Genomic DNA, 23,434 nt, shown 5'->3' on the forward strand with positions numbered 1-23,434 from the left:
TTCCCCCCCCTTTTTGTTGACTTCCAACAGCTTTCCAACCCTTTGTCCCCTTTCCCTTACTTTTATTAGCTTCCTCTATCTAAAACAAATATATATTCTCCATTATTCTAAGCAGTACATCCTTAACTATTTTTAACATTATATGCCCAAACTGTAAGCCTTTGTTTCTATCTTAGATAAACAATTTATCCCAATTTTTCAATTTCAGGTATTTCTATATATCATAAACCATATAGATCATACATTCGTTTATATCAAACAATTTGACTTATTCTCTATATATATTACTCATTCTATCTTTTTATAATAGTTCTATATATCTCTCCTCACGTAGTCAATCAATTTGACCCATCTATATCTTCAGACATTCAGTTTGGTACAAAACTTGTCAGAAAAAAAAGAAAATATTGTTAGTTAATCGCTCCTTATATTTAGTCCTTATAATTAATTATTTTCTCTATGTTCTGTTTGTTAACCTATATATATCTATATATATGTCAATCTATTAATCTGACTGCTTATTAATTCACATTTATCTCTTCTCCCCCCGGTAAAGTCTCCCCCCTCTACTTCAATACTTCAGTAGTTCTCAAACTGCCACAGTTTTCCTCCCACCTCCCATTTCTTCTCCAGGTATTGTTTCAGCTTCTCCCAATCTGTGTTGAACTGCCCTGAGTCCAGATCTCTCAATTTTCTTGTCATCTTGTCCATTTCAGCCATATACAGCAATTTGTAAGTCCAATCTTCAATAGTTGGCACTTCTTGTACTTTCCATTTTTGCGCATACAAAAGTCTAGCTGCTGCTGTCATATAAAATATCAACGTCCTGTGTTGGGCTGGAATTCCCTCCATTCCCAAGTTCAGTAGCAGGAGTTCTGGGTTCTTATTAATTTGAAATTGTAAAATTTCACTCATTTCTCTTATTATTTCCCCCCAGTACTGCCTGGCTACCTCACACGACCACCACATATGATAGAGGGAGCCCTCATGCTTCTTACATTTCCAGCATTTATTAGAAGTATTCAAATTCCCTAGCGCAATCTTCTTTGGTGTCATGTACCAACGATAGATCATTTTATGAATGTTCTCTTTGATATTAATACATGTCGTTGTCTTCATTGTAGTTTTCCACAAGTATTCCCATGCCTCCATTGTTATTTCTTTATTAAAGTTTATAGCCCATTTCACCATTTGTGTTTTAACTATCTCATCCTCGGTATACCACTTCAACAGTACTTGGTATACCTTGGATATTCTTTTCTTATCTTCTTTAAGAAGGGTCTGCTCTAGTTCCGAATTCTCTATTCGTATACCTCCCTTTACAGAGTCCGAATTATATAAGTCTCTGATCTGTCTATACTGGAACCAATCGTAGTTAGGTGATAGTTCCTCTTGTGTCTTTATTCTAAGTTTGGATGCTTCAGTTTTAGTTATTTCTTTATACGTTAAACATTGTTGTTCATTATCAACAGCTCTCGGGTCTATCACCTCATATGGAACCACCCACAAAGGGGTTCCTTCTTGTAGATAAATTCTGTACTTCTTCCAGATTATGTATAGACTTCTCCGAACAAAGTGATGCAGGAACATCGAGTTGACCTTTACTTTGTCATGCCATAAATATGCGTGCCATCCAAATATTTTTTTATATCCCTCTAGGGCTAATAATTTCTTGTTCTTTAATGTCATCCATTCTTTCAACCAAACTAGGCAGATTGCATCATGATAAAGTCTCAGATTGGGCAGTTGCATTCCGCCTCTTTCCTTTGCATCTTGTAAAACTTTCACTTTCACTCGAGGCTTCTTGCCTGCCCAAACAAAATCTGATATTTTCCTCTGCCATTTTTCAAATTGTTTGGAGTCTCTGATGATTGGTATTGTCTGTAGCAAAAACATTACTCTTGGTAACACATTCATCTTAACTGCTGCAATCCTACCCAACCATGACAAATTCAATCTATTCCATTTAATCAAGTCTCTCTCTATCTGAGTCCATAGTTTTTCATAATTGTTTTTGAATAGATCTATGTTCTTTGCAGTTAATTCGACTCCCAAATATTTCACTTTACTTGTTACTTCACAATCCGTTGTTTCCATTAACAATTGTTGTTTCTGCTTAGTCATATTTTTGCATAATATCTTTGACTTCTTTTTGTTAATGAAGAAACCTGCCAAGTCTCCAAACTCCTTGATCTTATCTATCACTCTTGGCATGTTCTCCAATGGGTCCTCTACAATTAACATTATGTCATCCGCAAATGCTCTGACCTTGTATGAATAGTCCTTTATTTTTATTCCACGAATTTCATCATCTTGACGTATTTGTATCATCAGAATCTCCAATACTAAAATGAACAACAATGGAGATAACGGGCAACCTTGTCTTGTTCCTTTACTTATTGTCAATTTCTTGGTCAATTCATCATTCACCACAATTGCTGCAGTCTGGTCTCTATAAATTTCCTTAATTGCTCTGATGAATCTTTCTCCCAATTGTAGCTTTTCCATAGTGGCAAACATAAAGTCCCAGTTTAAATTGTCAAACGCTTTTTCAGCGTCAACAAAGAAGAAACCAACCTCTTTGTCACAACGCTTGTCATAATATTCAATAGCATTGATCACTGTCCTTAAGTTGTCTCTTATTTGTCTGTCTGGCAAAAAGCCTGCTTGTTCCTCCTCTATGACTTCCGAGAGCCACCCCTTCAATCTCTCCGCCAATATCTTCGCAAAAATTTTGTAGTCATTGTTGAGTAGCGATATAGGTCTATAATTTTTCACATTAGTCAGGTCTTGGCCCTCTTTTGGGATCAATGATATATTCGCTTCACTCCAAGTTTCTGGAATCCTTTGATCCCTTAAAACCCCATTCATCACCTCTTTTAGGAATGGTGCCAGTTCATTAGCCATTGTCTTATAGAATTTAGCCGTAAGTCCATCTGGCCCTGGCGCCTTTCCTAGATTTGCAGATTGTATTGCCTTACTTATTTCCTCGTCAGTTACTTCACTATTCAACTTATTTCTCCAAGCTTCCGAGATTTCTGGAAGTTTGGTTTTCTCCAAATATGACGCTATTGATTCTTTGTTTACTTCTTTTTTATTATACAGCTTAGCGTAAAATTTATAAAAGGCTCTACTAATGGTAGCCTGCTCCAAATACGTTTTGTTATCTTCGCAAATTTTATTTATTATCTTCTTTTCCCTTTTCTTCTTCAATTGCCATGCCAGGTACTTCCCAGGTTTATTAGCACCCTCAAACGCTTTTTGATTCAGTCTTTTGAGATTCCACTCCAATTCTTTATTGCTCATTGCTGTTAGCTGTTCTTGAAGTATTTTAATTTCCTGGTATACCTTCTTTTTCCCTGGTCTCTTTTTTAGCTGTGTTTCTTTGGCTTTTATTTTCTCCTCAATCTCTTGTCTTTTCTCCTCTTTCTTCTTTCTTGCTCTACCATTTAAGTCCATTAGTATGCCCCTTACAACCGCCTTGTAAGCATCCCAAACTTTATTGGTTGGTACTTCTTTATTCACGTTGTATTGTATAAAAAACTTTGTCTCTCTTCTCAGTATTTCCATATTCTCTCTTTCCTGTAACAAGTCCTCATTTATTCTCCATGCTTTCCTTTTTCTCTTTTTTCCAAATTTCCACATAATTGGGTTGTGATCTGAGCCTACCATAGGCATTATTTCTACCTCCTTAGTCCATAATGCTAAGTCTTTTGAGGCCCAGATCATATCAATTCTTGATAATGTAGAATGCCTTGCAGAATAAAAAGTAAACTGTCTGCTTTTAGGATATTCTCTCCTCCATACATCTTCAAGAGTCTCTTGTTGAATCAACTCAAAAAAAAGCTTTGGTAATAGTCCTCTTTTCTTTTGTGCCGTTGTAGTCTTTTTGTCTAGTTCCAAGTCTGTCACTCCATTGAAGTCTCCAGCAAGAATTATCTGGTCGTATGCAAGATCGTCTAAATGCTTCCTTAAATCCTCAAAGAAGCTTTCTTTTGCACCGTTAGGTGCATAAAGTCCGACTACCAACACTCTCTTTAAATTCCAAATACATTCCACTGCTACAAATCTAGCTTCCACATCTCTCATAACAAATTTTGGCTGTAGCTCCTCTTTTATGTACAACACCACTCCTCTTTTTTTCTTGTTGGAGGCCGCTACATATTCTTTGCCCAATTTTCCAGATTTTAAATATTTTACATCCTGCTTTCTGATATGGGTCTCTTGCAAACAAACAATGTCACATTTTTGTTTTAGTAGCCAGTGAAAAGTATTTTTCCTCTTATTCGGTGAGTTTAGTCCATTTACATTCCAAGATAATACTTTACACTCCATACTCATGATCTTGTTGGTAAGTCTTTTTCATTGTCCTTAATAAATCGCTCCATCTCTCGCTCAGATCTGATGCGTTTTTTGGCCCCTCCAAACTCAAAGGACACTCCTTCCGGTAACTCCCATCTGTACCTGATTTTCATGTCCTTCAAAATCTGAATTAGCACTTTATATTTTTTCCGGTCCAGTAACACTGATCTGGGCAGTTCCTTCATTATAATAATCGTCTTGCCATCAATCTCCAATGGATCTTGAAACTGTTTTGTCACAATCCTCTCTTTCATATTTCGTGTTGTAAACTGCACAATCACATCTCTTGGTAGTTTCCTCTGGGTTGCTATTCTCGAATTCACACGGTATGCCACATCTAGGATAGCCACAACTTCCTCCTCCTCCTTCCCCAGGTACTCAGCCAACACCTCAGTCATCTGTTCTTGCGCTGACTTTCCTTCCACTTCTGGCAAGCCACGAAAACGTAGCTGCTTCTCCATATGTTTAGTTTCTGCAACTGACATTCTCCCCTTCACCAATCTCATCTCTGTTTGTTGCGTGTCTGCTAAATTCTCCATCGCGTCTTCTACTGTTTTAACTCTCTGCTGCGTTCCTTGTAATTCACTTCGTATTGTTTCCATACCTTTTTTCACTTCTGACAGCTCCGATTTTACTGTCTGTGTAACCTCTTTAACCTCTTTTATCAGCTCCAATTTCGTGTCCTTAAGTTCTTTAATCATATCTAAAAGTTTTTTGTCCAGGTTTTTATCCAGGTTTTCTATTGCCGATTGCCACTCTTTTTTTGACATCGTGGGGCTTGCTTTAGCTCGCTCCCACGAATCCGCTCTCTTCCTTAACTCCGTGGCGTAAAATTTAACGTTTTTCTATTTTAAATGTCCCGGTCTTCTTATAGAAATTAAGTTTTAAAGAGTCCAAAATGTCGGGCGTCTTTTCTCTATGGTTTCTCTATGATTTTGTAATCCAAGATGGCCTACTTCCTCTTCCGCTGAAGCCGCGACCCTTCCCCTTTCAAAAATGGCGATTCCCTACTTCCTGCCCTCCAGCAAGGGCCGCTTCTCTCCAGCCACTCTATTGTTATTACGCACTTCCTGTCTCCCGTCTTCCCACAGCAGATCTCGCGATGGTGTCTTTTTCTCACAGCTCCAAAGCCACAGGTATTCAAAACAATAGTCCCATTTCTTTAATAACTTCTTTAAACTTAGTCTCTTTTTAAATTCGATTCCTGCCGAGTCTTCCCCTCCTTTTCACTAGTCTGTTGCAGTTTAAAAATCTACTTTTTTTCCTCTCTGTTTTTATCAATCTGTCCCGTCTCAGAAGATAATGATCTTTACCTTCTCTTCACTTTTCTCGGGTTGTAATCGCTGTTTCGATTTTAAGTTCTCCTCTCAGCTTCTTCCCCCAATCGATGCTTGGGTATGTAGGTCTTATGCCAGCCGAATTGGCCCCAAAACTGCCGCAGAGATTATAGCCGACCCGTCGCAAGGTGGGACCTCAAGGATCGGGGGGAGACTCGCTGTGTAGAGCCCCCCCTCGTCCGAGATCTAGCTCACCCTAGGGTCTTGAGCGTTCTTTGCCTGCTCCCCACCTGAGAGCAGTCGGCCGCGGGCTATTTTCACCCCGCCGGCCGGTTAAAACGGCAGTCCGGTCAGCTCCGCAAGTGGAGCTGCGTTAGACCTCCATGGATCCCAAACAGGAAGTCCCCATTTAGAAACTTTAATGTTTCAGGAACAATTTATAACGTGCTATTAGCAGTTAAGCTTGGAGGAACAGGAAGTGAAAGTCAGGCTGCAAGATGGGAGCGTACACCAACAGATTTTCTACTCTTCCAGCACTAAGTACAGATACTAAAACTTGCCTGTTTTGCACTGTATAATCAGAGCTTAATAATTATGCACAACAGTGAGTTCCCCATCTGATGACCCTGGCTGATACTATACTGAGAAGAACCTGGCTGGATAATAATAGAACATGCCCTCAGATGTTATTCATTAGGGTCTCAGTTAAAACATTACACATCAGCAGTCTCATCCTGAACTACGTGAAAAGAGAGCTGTTTTAGTGGTTGTTGATCTAACAAGAATGAACAATGGGAGCTCCACTGACAGCACTCCAGAGAGTAAGAAGGGATCTATATAAAACCTTTTGTCATCAGTGTTATCCTGTCTTGATCCCTTCTTGTGCCATGTCTTTCCCTACCATCATCACTTAATTGTCTCTCCCCACACTGCTTCCCCTCATGCAGATCATATTTTAAAAATGTAGGGTGGGATCCTACACGCTACAAATACCTTGCCTTCCCCTATCCCTCAGCAGCCTCCTGTGATCCCTGAAACGCTATTGCAGGGACAATCATGGACAAAATACTGGGTGGCATACAGGGCTATGATGAAGAGAATTGAGCAAAATCACACACATGCGCCGTTGCATGATAGGAGAGCTTGCTCTAACAAATTGCCTCTGTCAGCCTAAGGGACTGAGCTCAGATGTGCATCTTTACTTTGGTTCAGCACCCTGAATTCTGCGTGATATTTTGCTGGCGAGGTCCACTCAACCCTCTGTATTGGCTTTTCAGGGGTCATAGTGGTCTGCTGGAGGAAGAGTTAACAAGGGAAGATCTGCTTCATGGCTTGGAGTATCCTACCCATGAGAATTTTTAAAGAGAAGCAGAAATGTTCTTCATGAATAATAATAACAACAACAATAACAACAACAACAACAATAGTGTGCTTATGTACCGTCCTTCTGGCGATTAGTGCCCACTGAGAACAGTGAATAAAGTCAACATTATTATTATCCCCACAATACAGCTAGGGAACAAGGCTGAAAGGAGTAGCTTACCCAAGGCCACCTGCAGAGCTCGTGGTAGTAGTGGAACTAGCAGAGTGCTAATTTGCAGTCCAACCACTTAACTACTGTGCTACAGTAGAACCTTGCCGTATGTGTAATCTGTTTTCCATATTGGAATATTCCCCTGTGCATCTCATGTACAACTACTGCTGTAATGGTTTGCACATCTGAATATGGAACAACATAGGAATTCAGTGCTTTGTGCCTGTGGTTCTCTAGCCTGTGATCCAGATGTGTAAATACATGATTTAGGGTTAAACTTGGAAGCACAGTAATTTGTGGAAAAAATGTCTCCATAAATAAACAAGGCAAGCTTCTAGACATTGTGGCAAATTATGGCTTGGGCAGAAAAACATTACTTGCTCAGTTCCCTAGCGCGTTAAAATATTTAGATTTATTTTCTTCAGTTTGTGGGTGGGGTTTTTTTTCTGTTGTTCTGTGAAGCAACTTACATAACCTTCCATCTGGCAGCTTAGTAAAGCAGTACTTACTCCTATAAGGAAGTTTAGTTATTAGAGCAATTAAACCCAACTGACTGGTTAAATAGCAAAACAATAAAACAAAGCATTCATATTTGTTTTTTATAAATTCCTCACAAGATATGAGCCCATGATCTGCATTTCTACATAAATCTGAAATGAGTCTTGAGAATTACCTTGAGAGTAGGTTGCCATCCTCCAGGTGGAGCCTGAATCTCTCCTGTGATTATGACTGATCTACAGAGATCAGGTCCCTGGAGATGATGATGATGAAGACAACAACGATGACAATGAGGATGAGGATGACATTCCAAATTCTACCCTCCCATGTTCTGCCCCCAAATCTCCAGGAATTGCCCAGTCCAGAGTTGGCAATCTTAATTGGAAGTCATTCCATGGCTGTGAAATTTTGCTAGGATTTTTCCTGAAGTTCATGAATATATGGAGGAGAAAACCTTTTGTATATTTCTCTAAATGTCAAAAGTTAAAACAGGAGCCCTTGTATTCCTCACCCCCTTCATAATTCAATCTATGAATGCATCCAAACATGTTCTACTGGTTAAATCTGACTTAGAAATTCTTTCTCTAAAGAGGTCTGCTTACGATATATGAAAATATCAGTTTAAATTAGCATTTGGCCATTGAACACATGTTACTGTTCTATTTTGAAATGTGGCCGTTTGAATTTTATGGGGGGGGGCGTTATTACATAAATTTGAGTTGATAAATGTTAACAATAACTAGCCTGTCAAATAGGTGATATTTTAGTATGGTATTAATAGAAACAATTACCTGTTTGGAATGTCATCTGTCATTTTTAATCTCCAAATTTAAGTTCAAAATGGCTTAATAATTAGATGTTTTAACTGGTCAGGATGTGAAGGAGCCATTTTAAAAGCCCCCCCCTAATGCAATACATACGTGGTCATTTAGCTCAGTGTTTCTCAAGTGTTTCTTTTTCCGACCGTGGCCCCCTTCCGACCTTGTTTCCTTTCTGTGGCCCCCCTGTCCTACCAGTATAAAGGTAGCTATTTTATATGCCAATAAAGGTGTTGTACTTGAAGGAAGCTATTTCAATGTCTTGTTTGTAAATTGCGCTTTTTCTTCCTTATATGGAATACCCCTGCTCTTTAGCTCCCCCCTAGTGGATTCAGGGTTACACTTGCATGAAGAAACAGTACCCCACACACTGTCTTTTCGGTTTTCTTTTCTCGGTCACTTCTCTGTTTTCTTCACTTCTCACTTCCCTCTGTGGCCCCCTAGTCTCGTGCTGTGGCCCCCCATTTATGCAATTTTTACTTGTGGCCCCCTTGAAATATCCTGGGGCCTGGTCCCAGGTTGAGAACCACTGATTTAGCTAAATACTGACTCGGAGCTGCTGCAGTGTAGAAGATATATTTCCAGACTTCCAGCCTAATTTATATCGTAATTCATTCATATCCCTGAACCAGTGGTAGTTACACTAATGACATTTGTGCAGTGGCCACACACAAATATGTCAGAGAATGGAACCGTGATGCATGCATCAAAGTCAGTCCAAAAAGGTAATCTGTAAATAAAAGCCTACTTTTTGGTGCAAATCTCCTTTGCTGGACTGAAGCATACATTGTGTGTGTGTTTTTAAAAGTTTTAATATATGTTTGAGTGTTTTTATGGTGTTAACTGTAGTCTTATGTTTTATCTTCAAGCTTGCAGTGTACATTATTTGGAAATTTCATTATAGATATCTCAAAATATAAATATTAGAAGAAATCTGTAACACTTAAAAGCACTATTAAATATTCATTTTTCTTTCCTTTCATACCTATGGCACTGTTTTTTGATTATTTAAATGGTGGAAAGTGCCCTCAAGACATAGCTGACTTATGGCAACCCCTCGTGGGGTTTTCATGGCAAGAGACTAACAGAGGTGGTTTGCCATTGCCTACCTGGTCTTTGTTGGAGGTCTCCCATCCAATTACTAACCAAGGCCAACCCTGCTTAGCTTCTGAGAACTGATAAGATCAGGCTTACCTGGGCTATCCAGGTCAGGGTGATTATTTAAATAAATGTATACATTTTCTCTCAATTGGCAGAATTTGAAGAAGATTCAGGAAATGGATAGAGAACGGAGTGATGAATCCAGCACAGATCTTGATGAGTTAAAGAATGCTGATTGGGTAAGATTGTTTTTAGCCTTTTATTCTGACAAAAATACATTAATATGGGGCTATTTTATTATGGTGAGGAGGATCATATGTTCATGCTGTTTTATATACATGTCTGTGTTTGCCTGAGAAAAAGAAGAAGCTGCATTTATTTTGCAAACTTTAGCATGAAATGCACTGGAGTTCAACAACTGAACCTTGGCTAAACCTACATTTATTTTTAAATAAATTCTAGTGAAGCATACCAAAAGTTAAAGTGCTCTTTGAAATTAATTCATGTAGGTATTACCTGACTATAGATATATACTGAAGTTCATAAGCCTTTCTGTAATAAAACATTTACATGAGCAAGTGTGATTAAAGAGTGCATGTGTACATGCCATCAAGTCACAACTGACTTATGGTGACCCCAGCAAGGGGCTTTCGAGGCAAGTGAGAAGCAGAAGTGGTTTGCTGTTGCCTTCTTCTGCAGAGTTTTCCTTGGGGGTGGGGGTCACCCTTCCAAGTACTGACCCTGCTTAGTTTCCGAGATCTGATGAGATTGGGCTATACCATGCTGCCTTCCCAGATTAAAGAGTATTTACCTGAATTAGAGATTTTTTCATCATGTTGTAGCTAACCCTTGATAGGTCAGCTAGGCTGCCTGAATAGGCCAGCAGTGACTTTAGGAATCTGAAAATATTTCTTCTTGATTCTTTAGGCCCGATTTTGGGTACAGGTGATGCGAGACTTACGCAATGGTGTGAAACTGAAGAAAGTTCAAGAACGTCAGTTCAACCCTCTTCCAATAGAGTATCAGCTCACTCCGTATGAGATGCTGATGGATGATATTCGATCAAAACGCTATACTTTAAGGAAGGTTATGGTAAGTCATAAGAATACAAGATAAAAAGAAAAGGCCACTGTGTATTTTAGTAGAAGTCAAAACTATTATTCCTCACATACCAAAGGAAGCTATTACAATAAGTCTGGGATCCACAGGTTTCTTCAGATGAATGAAGGAGATTACATATCAAATTTTAAAAACTTTTCTACCAGCAGAAGCTTGTGCAACATCACCAATTGCATTTGAAACTCCTCTCAATTTGAAAACTGGTTGCCATGTGGTGTAGGCATCAGCTGTTTGTGAAACACCATCCAGATTTTTCTTGGGCACATAGTACTATTTCCATATGTCTTTAGACAAAAATAAAGCCCATGGACTCAAAATGTTTGCATTCCAGGCTGCCATGGTTTAGCTTTACAAGACGTTATTTGTCTTGTATGTGATCATGCGTTCCTTCTAACATTTAAGACCCATCTCACATCCACCAGAAGCCATACAAACCCTACCATACTTTTTTCTTCCTTGGTGACAAGTGTTAGTGTGCATTGATGGATGTCATATTACAATAAAACATATAGAATAGTTTCAGGTGGGTAGCCGTGTTGGTCTGTAGTAGAAGAGCAAGACTCGGGTCCAGTAAGACCTTAGAGATTAACTGGATTTCCAGGGTATGAGCTTTTGAGAGTCAAAGCTCTTGAAAGGATCTTTGACTCTTGAAACTTCATACCCTGGAAATCTAGTTGGTCTCTAAGGTGCTATTGGACCCAGTTCTTGCAAGTATAGCATTTGTACCTGCTTCACATTTTTAATACTGGTTTCCTTCACTGGGGATACAAAAATATGCCCTTGGCACAGTTGTAGCAGGAGGTGGAGGAATGGCCTGGAACACTGCCCACACACTTCTCTTCTCAAGTTGTTCCCACCACACCACCCTCATTCCCTCCTCCCTTTTCTTATTGTGCCTTTACTAAATCTCAGATGTGATGGCAATTTTGTTCAGGCACTCTGTAGCCTGAAACCCCCCTTTATTCACACTTTCCTGGCTGAACAGTGCTATAACACTACAGTATGCCTTATCAGGGAAAGGAGGGACAGGCCCTTAAAAGGCTGAAAAGGGGAGATGAAGAGACTGGGTCTGCCACTGCAGTTGTTATAGGTAAGCAGCCAGATAGATGCTCCACCCACAGCCATTCCAAAGTTTACCCTTTACTTTGTAGAAAATTACGTTTATATTTTCTACTGAGTAAAGGAAATGATGTTCAGGCAAAATTATGTACAGATTGGGTACAGTGTTTTCTGGATATTCCCCCCTCACTGCATGGACTTTCTGCTGTCTGTGCTGGGGAAATACCTATGTGGAAGCAGTCAATGTATGGTCTACAGGAGTACAAATTGTATAATTTGTGACCTAACCTGTACAACTTCTTTAGTTTTGAACCACCCACCTTTGGGGATGTGCTTTTTAGAGTTTTATTCAAATGACATTGGTCTGGTTTGACCCCAATTTTAAGTGTATGTGGGAAATGAAACACAATCCAGTTTCCAAGATATTGACAGCCTTTATGACCCCAACCTTCACGACCCTAGCAACACAGTAGCTCCTTTGTATTGATACAGCAATAATGAAATACAGTCGTCATTCAGTATTCATTAATTCATATCTCTAGGTAAGAATTCCAGGAGCTTGAGTTAAATAAAAACTATATACAAGTTTGGTATTGAGTTTCTTAGATTCTCAAAGAAATATTAGATACCATCCTTATACAGTAATTGTTAATACTATTTCATATTTTTATACTAAGGAGTATTGGAAAGGCGTAAATATGCTGATATGATTTTGTATTTGGATCCAAGTTTTTTGGAGGGAATTCTGAAATTTGCTGGGTCCATTACTCTTAATTCACATTTTAAAAAATGCTGCTGCTGCTGCTTCATGTTCTCTGTGTATCTCTCCAGTGGGTTCTTTTGCATGCAAAGACCATCTTCAGAACCTTTCAAAGCTAAATGTTTTCAGAGTGAGCTCTAGTCACCACTCCATGGCAAGCACCGAATGCATGCTTGGCGTTTTGCATTGTCCGCTGCTGCATTGAAGGCAAAAGAGAGTGGTTATCTTTCAGCAGATCTTCCAATATAGGTTTAAACAAATGTACACTATAAAGAAAAGCTATGTAGTAAAAATTGTAAGAGATTCAACTAATTCAAATAGTCCTCCTACTCTGATCCCATCCCAGAGCAAACTGCTGTTGCCATAGCTACAGATCCTCCCTGACACTCCCATTTCATGCCCGTTCTTTTGCTCGTCATGTGAAACCTCTGGCTCATGTAAATGATACAGTTGACACAAGCCCAAAAACACGTGACACCCAAAGAAAGAGTAACAGCCTCCCCCAGCAACTGTTTCCACTAGGGAAAATGGCACGGGGGAAGATGGAAGCCCTTTCTCCCCCCCTTGCAGTGATCAGAGCCATGCTGAATGACCCAGTGGTTTTCAAAGGTGAATCACTAGCTTCCAGTGTGACTGTGAGATGGGTTGGGGGACCCTCATGGCTCATGTCAGCTATATTGTTTAGATATACCTTCAAAAAAGTAGCATGTAAACTAAATGATTGTCTCCCCCACCCACCCCAAGGAGAAAAGTCATGATTGCTTTCTAGGATTTCTTGTAAATGATTCTCTCTCAAAAGAAAACAAAAATCCCAGAACCAGGTAATTTCATTTAAATTGGGTAATTTCATTTAAATTGACTGGCAGATTTGGGATCAGCTAAAGGAAATGCAAATGCATGCTTAACTTGTTAAGGGGATGACTAGAAATTAGATTTTTAGTTATAATCATGGAGCTATGGGTTGATCAACAGCTACTGACTGTGATAGTTAAAAACAAAACCTTTGTGTTAGGAAGTGGCAGACCTCTGGCATGTAAATACTAGAATTAGATAGGGATAGTGATTTCCATCATGCAAACTTGAAAACTTCTGCTTGCAAACTTCTGTTGTAGTAGAGGGGAGGCCACAGTAGATGGACTTCTAGTCTGATCTGGCAAATAAAACAAGTCTGGTGGAACTTTTAAAGACTAACAAAATATATTCCAGCATGAATGTTTCATGAGTTATGATGATTCAGATTTCAAGTTTTCAGAAGTTTCTAAGAAGGAAATCTTTTTTGGAGATTTTTATAACAGGAATCAGGGTGGGAGGAGGAGTTGAGGCAGACAGATTTGATATGAATCTTGTCATAAGTATTTCAGGTACACTTTCCTGTGTAAGAGACTGGAATGGATTTGGTTGTTAAGAGATTACAGCTTTTCATGGGTTACAGATAAACAAAGGATAATGAAGAAGGATAAACACAACTTATCAAGGAAGAAGCAATCTGAAGCATAAAAAATGTACTAACATCATTAAAGGATTACAACATGTTAAGAAGAGCCAATTAAAGTCTCTAAAAAGTGGGTCCTCTAGACCTATTAGAAATTATAGTAAGGAGATCCAAGTTTCTCTTTAGGCAAGGCTGAGAATGAGCATTTAATTTCTTGATGAGTTATAATGCAGCACTTTCTCATATATTCTGCCTTTCAATATTTTTTTTCAGATCTGCAACAGTATGTCCCAAGAAGATTAAAATGTTCTTCCATTGATTTCTGAGTGCTGTATTTTTAAAATGTTAGATATGTCTTCTTTGGTGTTGTCATGTAGAAATCAGCCTATTTGTCAAGTGTAGAAAGTGGAAGGGCATTGTTGGCACATGTTAGGCTTGCCACCATCACCCCGTCACCACCTGCTGCCCCCTAGCTCCGCTCACCTGGCCAGTGGAAGGAAGAGGACAAGGGAGAAAAGTCTGCCCGCCCTCCCGTGCTCCCCAGTTGTGCTGAAGCCAGATTCATTAAAAATCGCCTGTTTGAGGACATCATTGTCTGGCACAATGGGGGAGCTGCAGATTGTGTTGAAGCCAGATTAATTAAAAATTGCCTCCAAATGGGCAATTTCTAATTAATCTAGCTTCAGTGTGACCCTCATTGTGCAATGTGTACTCTCCCCCTGCCCCTCTTGTTTTGGCCCCTGGGTGCCCTGGCAAATCTAGCACATGCTGACACACATTAAATTGGATTATGTGCAAGTGCATGAATTCCAGATGGTATAGCTGATGTTACTGGATCCTGTAATAATATTGCCTGAATGTGTCTAAGACCAAACTAGCAGGTCTAGGTTCCTGGGTTGTCTCTCTACTGGGATGTCCATCATTTTGATGACAAGTTGTTGTTTTTTAAGTTTGAGGGAGCTCTCTTTAGCAAGCAAAGGCCTGCCAGCCAAGGCCTGTGAAAGAAAAGTGTCTTTTTCCAGGAGAGATTGTAGGTCATTGATGATATGGTGAATTATTTTAAAATGTAAACTGTAGATGACTACCAGTGGCATTGTGTTGTTTTATCTCCTTTAGATTCTAGCAGGCTGGCTCTGGATACCAGTCTGGCTTTGTTGGATTTTACCAAAATTTTCTGTCCTCCATTATTCTTTAATTTAGTGAAATTATTGATGCATTTCAGCAATCATGACTGTTTTAGTATGCATTACCTAGCTAGCATGAATTTTAAGACTGCCAGGAGGTGCCGATGTTCAGTAAAAATGTTAAGCAATTTTTTTTCCTCAGGTCAATGGAGATATACCTCCACGATTAAAAAAGAGTGCCCATGAAATAATATTGGACTTCATCCGATCTCGACCTCCACTAAATCCAGTATGTAATTCAATATGTTCTTTATCAAGTAAAGATGTGATTTTTATATATTTAGTTTATGTAAGGCACTTTTAAAATGAAGCTTCTCTCACTTCCCACCTACAGCACACTTTAAAATACATGGAAACATAAAAATTCTCTATAACCAACCCTCTGCTACCCTTGGAGTGTATTTTGTAATGCTTCATAGAGAATTATTTTTAAATGAAGCTCTCAGATTTGTTTTTTTATTCTGCTTAAATAATTTTTTCTGCTTCTTCATTCAGTACATTTTCTTTCCTCAGGGCCATGCTTGCCACCTTGGCCAATTTTTGTTCAGGCAGTCTCTCTCTTAGTTCCTCATACTCGCCTTGTGCAGGGTAGCTAAACCCAAAGCTAAACTCTACTCTCTCTTCATGCTAGCAATAATCAGTAACTTTGTCCTGGGCTGTGAGAACTTGCTGTTGAGTGGATGGGTCATCCTGACAAACTTATTGGCTGCCTTATTCCCTCTCAGCTCCCTATCCACATAGACACACATAGACCCTCTTCATTGCTTTAATAACAGTCAGTTTTTATTTGCACCTGTGTATCTAGGGATCCAAGAACAGAGAGGATCCAAGTCCCTATTTTCTGTTTAATCTTGCTTTCAGTCCTGGTTTCCTGAGCCCTGTTTATTCCTTTTCTAACAAAATAGAAAAGAGAGTTTAATTTCTAAATGGAGTTTAAAGATTACAACCAAACAAGAAGCTTTCTTTGCTTTGACCTCTTGGATGGGGGGAGGGGGTAGACAAGAGATCAGGTTCTGTTGAAACTGGTATATTAAATTTGATCTAATCTAGGATCAGTGAAGTTTTTGTTCCCTACTGCTTGTACTATCCATATTTAATTCTGAATATTAAAAATGAACTCTGTGAAACTAACTTAATTTATTCTTTTAAGTAGATTGTTTTTCTTTTTATTATGGTAATTTGTATCCTGTTGTGCATTTTAAGTTTGCTTTCTGATTTCTGCATTGGCCTTGATACAATAAGCAGATCCAATTAAAAAGTTACAGATATGGCTGAACTGAAGGTGGGATATGTAAGTATTAGCATCTATGTGGTGTTGGAGAGTGCCATCATGTCATAGATTACTTATGGTGACCCCCTACTGGGGTTTTCAATGCAAGAGACTTAACAGAAGTGGTTTGCCATTGGCTGCCTCTGCAACCTTAGTCTTTGTTGAAGGTCTCCCATCTAATTACTAACCAAGGCCAGTTTCCAAGATCTGATGAGGTCAGGCTTGCCTGGCTATCCAGGTCAGGGTATTAGCATCTATAGTGAGTGAGAAATCTGAAGTCTTTGAGTGTATATATGAACAAATAAAAGTAAAATGAAATTTATAGAAATTTGGCCATAATCAGCCACTGAGAGGCTTCTTTTGATACATTGCCTAAAATACATAGTAGTCTCTGTATTTTAATTATTACACCATGATAATTTATTGCTAAAAACTCTTTTGTGACGTCCATATTATGCATACATTTCCTACTTTTTGTATTAATATTTTCAAGGCTTCTGCAAGAAAACTGAAACCAACCCCACCACGACCACGTAGCCTCCATGAAAGAATACTGGAAGAAATCAAGTCTGAAAGAAAGCTGAGACCGGTCTCTCCTGATGAGATCAGGCGTAGCAGACTAGGTTAGTTAATTTACTTTTGATAACTTAGTCTTAGGTGGTGCTGTACTGAAATGGTTATCCCTTGCTGTTAAGAAATGTTCCATATTATTATAGTTCCACTTTTTAGTCTTGATTCTTTGTTGAGCTATAGATTTGTGTGCAGGTAATAGATTCATTACGGAGATTTATTTTTGTTTGGTATTACAATTTTCTTCAGAAAATCAGTGAATGTGTGCTACAATGTCATTTTAGCATTTGCACTCTTTGAAATTCAGAGGCAATAATGTAATACTTGGTCTATATAATGGTTTAGGGAAGATACCGCCTTCTGCAACATAGTAAAAATCAAAGTCAGATGTATGCTGCAGCACTCAAGAGGGGGAAAAGTACATCTTCCCAAGATCTAAATAAAATAAAAGTAAAGGGTTAGAAAATGATGGTGCATTGTTAGAAGGCATCCTTGCTGGTATCTTATGCTTTTAAAATGATCAATTGAGTGCTTACAAGTGAAGTGGCATGAGTGTTCAAGTTCTAAAGTAAAAAACTTTCATTTAAAAAAATAAAGCAGCACAGACGTGAAGAGTGGGGGCAGGTTGTCAAGTCCCTTGAAGGGGGGGGGGACTTGCCCCGTGAGTGAGCAAAGCAGGCTTGTGTTCCCACGCCTACCTATCATGCCAGAAAATGATGTCATTTGTGACACAATACGGAAGTGCTGGGTCGCTCCGGGGGCATATTTTCATGTTGCACTGGAAAAGACATCATTTTCCAGCACAGTGAGTAGGTGTGTACGCTTTGCAAGAATGCATCAGGCTTGCCTCCAGCCTTTCCGGGTGCTTCTTTCCCTGCTGGCCAGATGAGAGACAACAGGGGACAGAGGCTGGAGGCAGGAGAGTGTGAGAGTGGGGCTGTATTCCTTATCCATTAGCCCTGTCTCAAGCAACAACTAATAGGTGCCTGTGATGCACAGCCATATTACCTTCAGTATCATATTAGAAATAGGTGTGCTAACTTAGCTAGAATTTCTCCAGATATTATAGATTACAGTTTGGTGGGATACGGGCTATATACCAACAACAGAAGTACTCCTTCAAAGTAGTCCCATGCTATATCACCATGCCTTTTCAAAAAAACATTCTTAAAGACAAAAAAGCTGCGATGGACTGGAGCCCGATTCTGAGATATGTGTGTTTTTAAAAAAAGTGTCTTAATCTAATGGGTACTGCTTCTGTGACTCATCTTGAATATGTTCAAAACATAATGTGTCGTTCACCTGCTTCAGATCTTTGCTTGCTCAGAGATTTTCATCTAAAAGGTGTAGAAACTAGCCACATGCTTGCTTAAACATGTACTGGCAACTTTCTTTTTCTGGAAATTCCTTATTTTGGAAAAGTCTGTTTCTGATAGCTTTAGGTAAAAATTTAAATACTTTGTTGAGCTTTGGAACGTATGTGTTTCCTTGTGGAGTCACTCACTGTTCATGATTCTGTTTGCAAAAGTTTCCTATAAGAAAGGGAAAGATTATAAACATCTTTTTGGGAGGCTTGTCAGACATTCCTGTTTAAATTATATGTCTCAAAAAATGAGACATTTAACTATAATATTGCATAAGGTATTTTAAAATACAGTTTGCAGTGATAAACCTAGGAAGATGTCTGGAAAAATGAAACAAGGGTAAATGTTTTACAACTTGGAGAAAGACCATTCCATTTCTTAGGAATATGGGGGCTTTCCCTTTTCACTTTGAATGGCAGAATATTTGTCTAAAAACCATGAGTTTCATCTGAAAGACAAGGATAGAATTTGCAGTGGAAAAGTACAGCTACAGCAGTTAAACTATCACATGCAAAAGATACAGATTGACCTGGTTTACCGACATATACTGTTGCATTACTTTGGCAAAGTCAAATTACTGCTATGACTACTACAAAACAGTTAATGCTGACAGTGTGCTAAATGGTGTACCGAATAAAGAAGTGACATTATTCCCATCCAGGTACTTTTTATTAGATGACAGCCTAATTTGACATGAGTAAAATTAAGAACTTTGGTTACAGTAAACATAAACAGGAGCTATAAATAGTTTTGAAAAGTATTTTTAATGTGATTAGTCGCACTTAGTTGCTGACAGTACAGAAAAAAGATTTTTGAATAAAAGAGTGGAATGAGTTTTTAAAATTTTTTAATAAGATGAAAAAACTATTACTTTGAAGTGTTCTGTTTACTAAAAATGCAGGTATTACTAATTTAAATTGAAAGAATCAGGTTTTGATATGTAGGTTCTTCTTTGAACTATTTGATTTCTTTTAGATTATATTTTCATTTACAGTGGTTAAAACTAGGCATGTACTTTAACCACTAGGCAGTAGTTAAAACTAGGCATCTTATAAAGTTTTCTTGCAGGAAACCCACTGAGTTGAATGGAGCTCACTCCCAAGTAAATGTGCATAGGATTGCAGTCTTATATATTGAAATATTATGCACTGAACTCTGAGGGATCTACTTCTTCATAATCATAAATAGGACTGGGTTCACATCAAAACGCTTGCTAGAGCTGCATTCAGATGACTACTAAGCCTACATTGTGAATGAACCCAGATTGTTGCCCTGCTCATGCACACATTTTAGTCCTGTTTCCCCCTTCTCCATCCCCTTCTCGGGTGCCTCAAAGTCAAGAATGTTCATGTTGTTTTAAACTGGGATCCCTTCACTCCACTTTGAACAGGAAGGGAGGGGAAGGAGAGAGGTGCTCACATGTAAAGCAACAAACAGGGTTTGTGCTCAGTTGTTGGCTTAATGTCTGCTTAACGTGACAATGGATTGCAGCCTTGTATTGAGAATGGTACTACATTATGTTAATTGAAATGTTCTATACAAATGCTAATGCATCTTTATTCAGATTCCATTTTTTGCTTTCGCAAATACTGTTTCTAATTATGCACCTACTTTGATTATTACAGTTGTCACTTTTTTTGTTGCAAAACTGTTTCTCTACACATTTTGAAACTTGTATTACAGATGAGCTTTGGAATTTGTATTTCCCCTTACAAAATCCTTTTCTGTGAAGCAATGTATTTATTGGCTGGGAATAATTCTAAACCTTATTTTTATTGTTTTCAAAAATGTATTTTAATTACCTTTACATGACTGTCTCTCTTGAGAGCTGATATAACCTACTGAACTGTGAACCGGGAAATCACAGTTTTAAATACCAGCTTCTCCATGAGTCTACTGAATGGCCATAGGCAAGCTGCTATCTCAGTTAATCCCATATCTGCACAACAGGGGTCATAAGACTAGTTCACCTCTTAACATTTTTGTTACTTTAGAAAAGTACTGTATTTACCGAGTAATGTTCTTTTTCAGTTAACTCTTTTTGATTTTCAAAGCAACAGCTGTATATTGGATAATTTTGAAGCATGGATGTATTTAGTTCATTAAATAATTTCCTTTTAGGAGTAGAATTCAAAACTTCCTGTCAGCAAATGAACTGAGCATGCTGTTTTAAACAGCTGCCATTGCATGTTTTTATAGCCACTACATACAGACTTTCAGTTGAAGAAGTAGAATAGCACTAAATTTGAATGTTTATGATGAAATATATGTGGAATAAAAGGAAGGATTTTTAAATGCCAATTTCCATTACCCCTTTGATCTATATCTTGCCCTAGAAAATGACTGATTTTTTTTTCAAAGATAGCTATGTGATGAAAGCAATTTGATATCTGCGGCAGAACTAAGGTTTCCATAAGGAACAAGATGCTGCCGTTCTCTTTTGTAAGAGAAAACTTGATGATTTAAGTTGGTTCAAGTTGATTCAAACATTATTCCTTATTCAACTAATTATATCGTAGGAGATTTTAAAATTGTATGAGTGTCTCAGGTGACTGAAATATTTGTGAAATGTGTAGTACTTTGTTTTTTCACTTCTACCCACTGTATTTTTGCATGAACTTTTGTTATAGTAGTAGAGTTCTTTGACTCCATGTTTGTTTTCTTAAACTGTTTTTAAGATTTTACATGTGATCCTAAGCACAGTCAGAGCTGCCTGAAACATGACATATTTCTTCCATCACTACAAGTTTAAGTATCAAATAGAATGTATGTTATCAAAGGTGATGAGTGCATATGTCTATTCTGTCATTCATACATGCCACAGAAATCTACCCCCGGCCACAGAAATCTACCCCCGGCCAGCTGAAATATCCTGCAATAGAAACGTGCATGCAGTTACCTACATAGAAGTAATATTATAAGGAATTTGTCATGTGTCAAGTGATTCTCACTGGAATCAGTGTGATTTGAGGTTGTATTTAGCCCATGCGCAGGCTGAAGGAAGGCCTTTTCTGCACCTAGCCTCACAAAGAGAATAGCATTTAAAAGATCCTTACCTCATGCATAACCCCAGTGTGCATGCTGCTAACACTCCTAGGAACTAACAGGTTTGGCAGGTAGATGGATTCACATGCTGGGTGTTGTCCATGTCATAAGGATCTTTTAACATTTATTCTATCTATATAGCATTGCCCCAATAGAGGAGTTTGCCTGCATGTAGGCTGGGTAATAGCTAAACAAGCCCTGACTTCATAGTACACATTTTTTGGATCTAGGTGTTAATATATTGGCAACCTCCAGTGAAGCTGTTGCCATGTTTACACATACACCTTTAAAGAAACATGTATGACGCATTTCAAAATTACTTCGGTGTGTGTATATTAGAATGTGTAGTGTCTTATAATACTAATCTTTTGTTTCTTTGTTTCTTTAATAAGTCAACTGAATTGTTTTTCTTTTTATCATTTTTGTTTTTCTTCTTTTCCTCAGCAATCCGGCCTCTTAGCATGTCTTACAGTTTTGACTTGTCAGGTAAAAAGTGCTACAGCACCTGACGTGATTATTGTGATCACTGTAAAATGTGTTCCATTCCATTTGTCTGTTTAACTTTCATGTAAGAAAAAAGCCTGAAATATCTTCCAATTCCTGGTCTGCAAAACTTAAAATTAATTTACATTTCTGTAACATGTAGACACACAGAACAGCAGTCGGGTATACATTTATATTTTTCTTTATTTACAGAATTTGTACTCTGCCTTTCTGACATCAGGGCCACCAAAATAGCTAACAGATTAAAAACATACATAATATAAACATATCTTTAAAATAATTAAAACCAAATATAAACACATTATTCAACAATTAAAACCAAGTTAAAACACATACAGAAAATCAACAATTTAAAATAGGGCAGGAAAGACCGATCATGAGGAAACATCAGACAAAGCAAAAAATACTTCACAGTGGAAGACTGTAGTGGAAGACTGCTCAGAAGGGGACAGGTGAGTCTTTCTAGGGAGGGAGTGCAGAGTTTTGGTACTACAACAAAGAAGGCCATCTTCTGAATTGCCATACACCTAGTCTCAGGAAGTGGGAGCACCCATAGCAGGGCCTTGGAAATTTTTATTTATTTATTCATTAACAAGATTTTTACTCTGCCTTTCTGTCCCAATATGGCCACCAAGGCAGTCATCAGGATGACCATACCAGTCAGGTAGGTTCATAAGGGACACGGTGGTCCTTCAGGTATGCTGGTTCCAAGCTATGTACAGTTTTAAAGGTCAACACCAGCATCTTGAATTGTGCCTTGAAACAGATTGGGGGCTAACACAGGTAGAACAAGACTGTAGTGATATGGTCCCTACGACCCACACCAGTCGGCATTCTGTACCAACTGTAGCTTCTGGAGAGTCTTCAAGGGCAGCTCCACATAGAGCACATTGCAGTAATCTAATCTAGATGTTACTAGGGCATGTACTACAGTGGCAAGATTTTCCCTGCCCAGGAAGGGCTGCATCTGGATTATCAGCCAAAACAGATTAAAGAAACCCATAGCCACATCTGCCACCTGCTTATCCAGCAGTAGGCCTGGACAGGGGTCATTTCGTAGAAAAAGAACTGCAGGAACTCATTAGCATATCTCATTAGCATATGCCACGCCCCTTGCCATCACCGGAAGTGTGTCGTTGGCATAACTGATTTGCATACGCCACACTCCCTGACATCACCAGAAGTGTGTCATAAGGCAACACACACCCCTCAGGCCCCTTTCCCTAAAAATCTCCAGGTATTTCCTGAAAATAAAGCAGAATGAACTGAAAGCAGCTGACCCTCCTCTGGAGAGCCAGCCCCAGCAGCCCGGCTTGCACTCACTCTCTGTCTCTCACACACACTCATGAGTCACAAATGAAAACAAAGCAGAATGAACTGAAAGCAACTTCTGCTTACCCTCCTCTGGAGAGCCCTCACCGCTTGCAGGCCTGGAGGATGGGCCGCGCAGCCGCCCCCACCCTGGGTTCCTACCAGGGAATCCTGGAGGCAGTGATGGGGTGGGGGTGGTCGTGGTGCTACTGCCTCCGCAACTGCC

At 38.8% G+C, this 23,434-nt stretch overlaps 1 protein-coding gene across 1 annotated transcript in view; it reads left to right on the forward strand.

Annotated features, from left to right (window-relative positions):
- The window catches only part of SPIRE1 (spire type actin nucleation factor 1), a 116,209-nt gene that overhangs the window by 54,848 nt on the left and 37,927 nt on the right, over nucleotides 1-23,434 (forward strand). The window contains exons 5-9 of the mRNA XM_054985315.1: nucleotides 9,746-9,829; nucleotides 10,518-10,682; nucleotides 15,287-15,373; nucleotides 16,908-17,037; nucleotides 21,838-21,879. Of these exons, the coding sequence (XP_054841290.1) occupies nucleotides 9,746-9,829; nucleotides 10,518-10,682; nucleotides 15,287-15,373; nucleotides 16,908-17,037; nucleotides 21,838-21,879 (508 nt within the window). The remainder of the gene's footprint in view (nucleotides 1-9,745; nucleotides 9,830-10,517; nucleotides 10,683-15,286; nucleotides 15,374-16,907; nucleotides 17,038-21,837; nucleotides 21,880-23,434) is intronic.

This window comes from Eublepharis macularius, chromosome 7 (assembly GCF_028583425.1).
Source record: "Eublepharis macularius isolate TG4126 chromosome 7, MPM_Emac_v1.0, whole genome shotgun sequence".
NCBI lineage: Eukaryota > Metazoa > Chordata > Lepidosauria > Squamata > Eublepharidae > Eublepharis > Eublepharis macularius.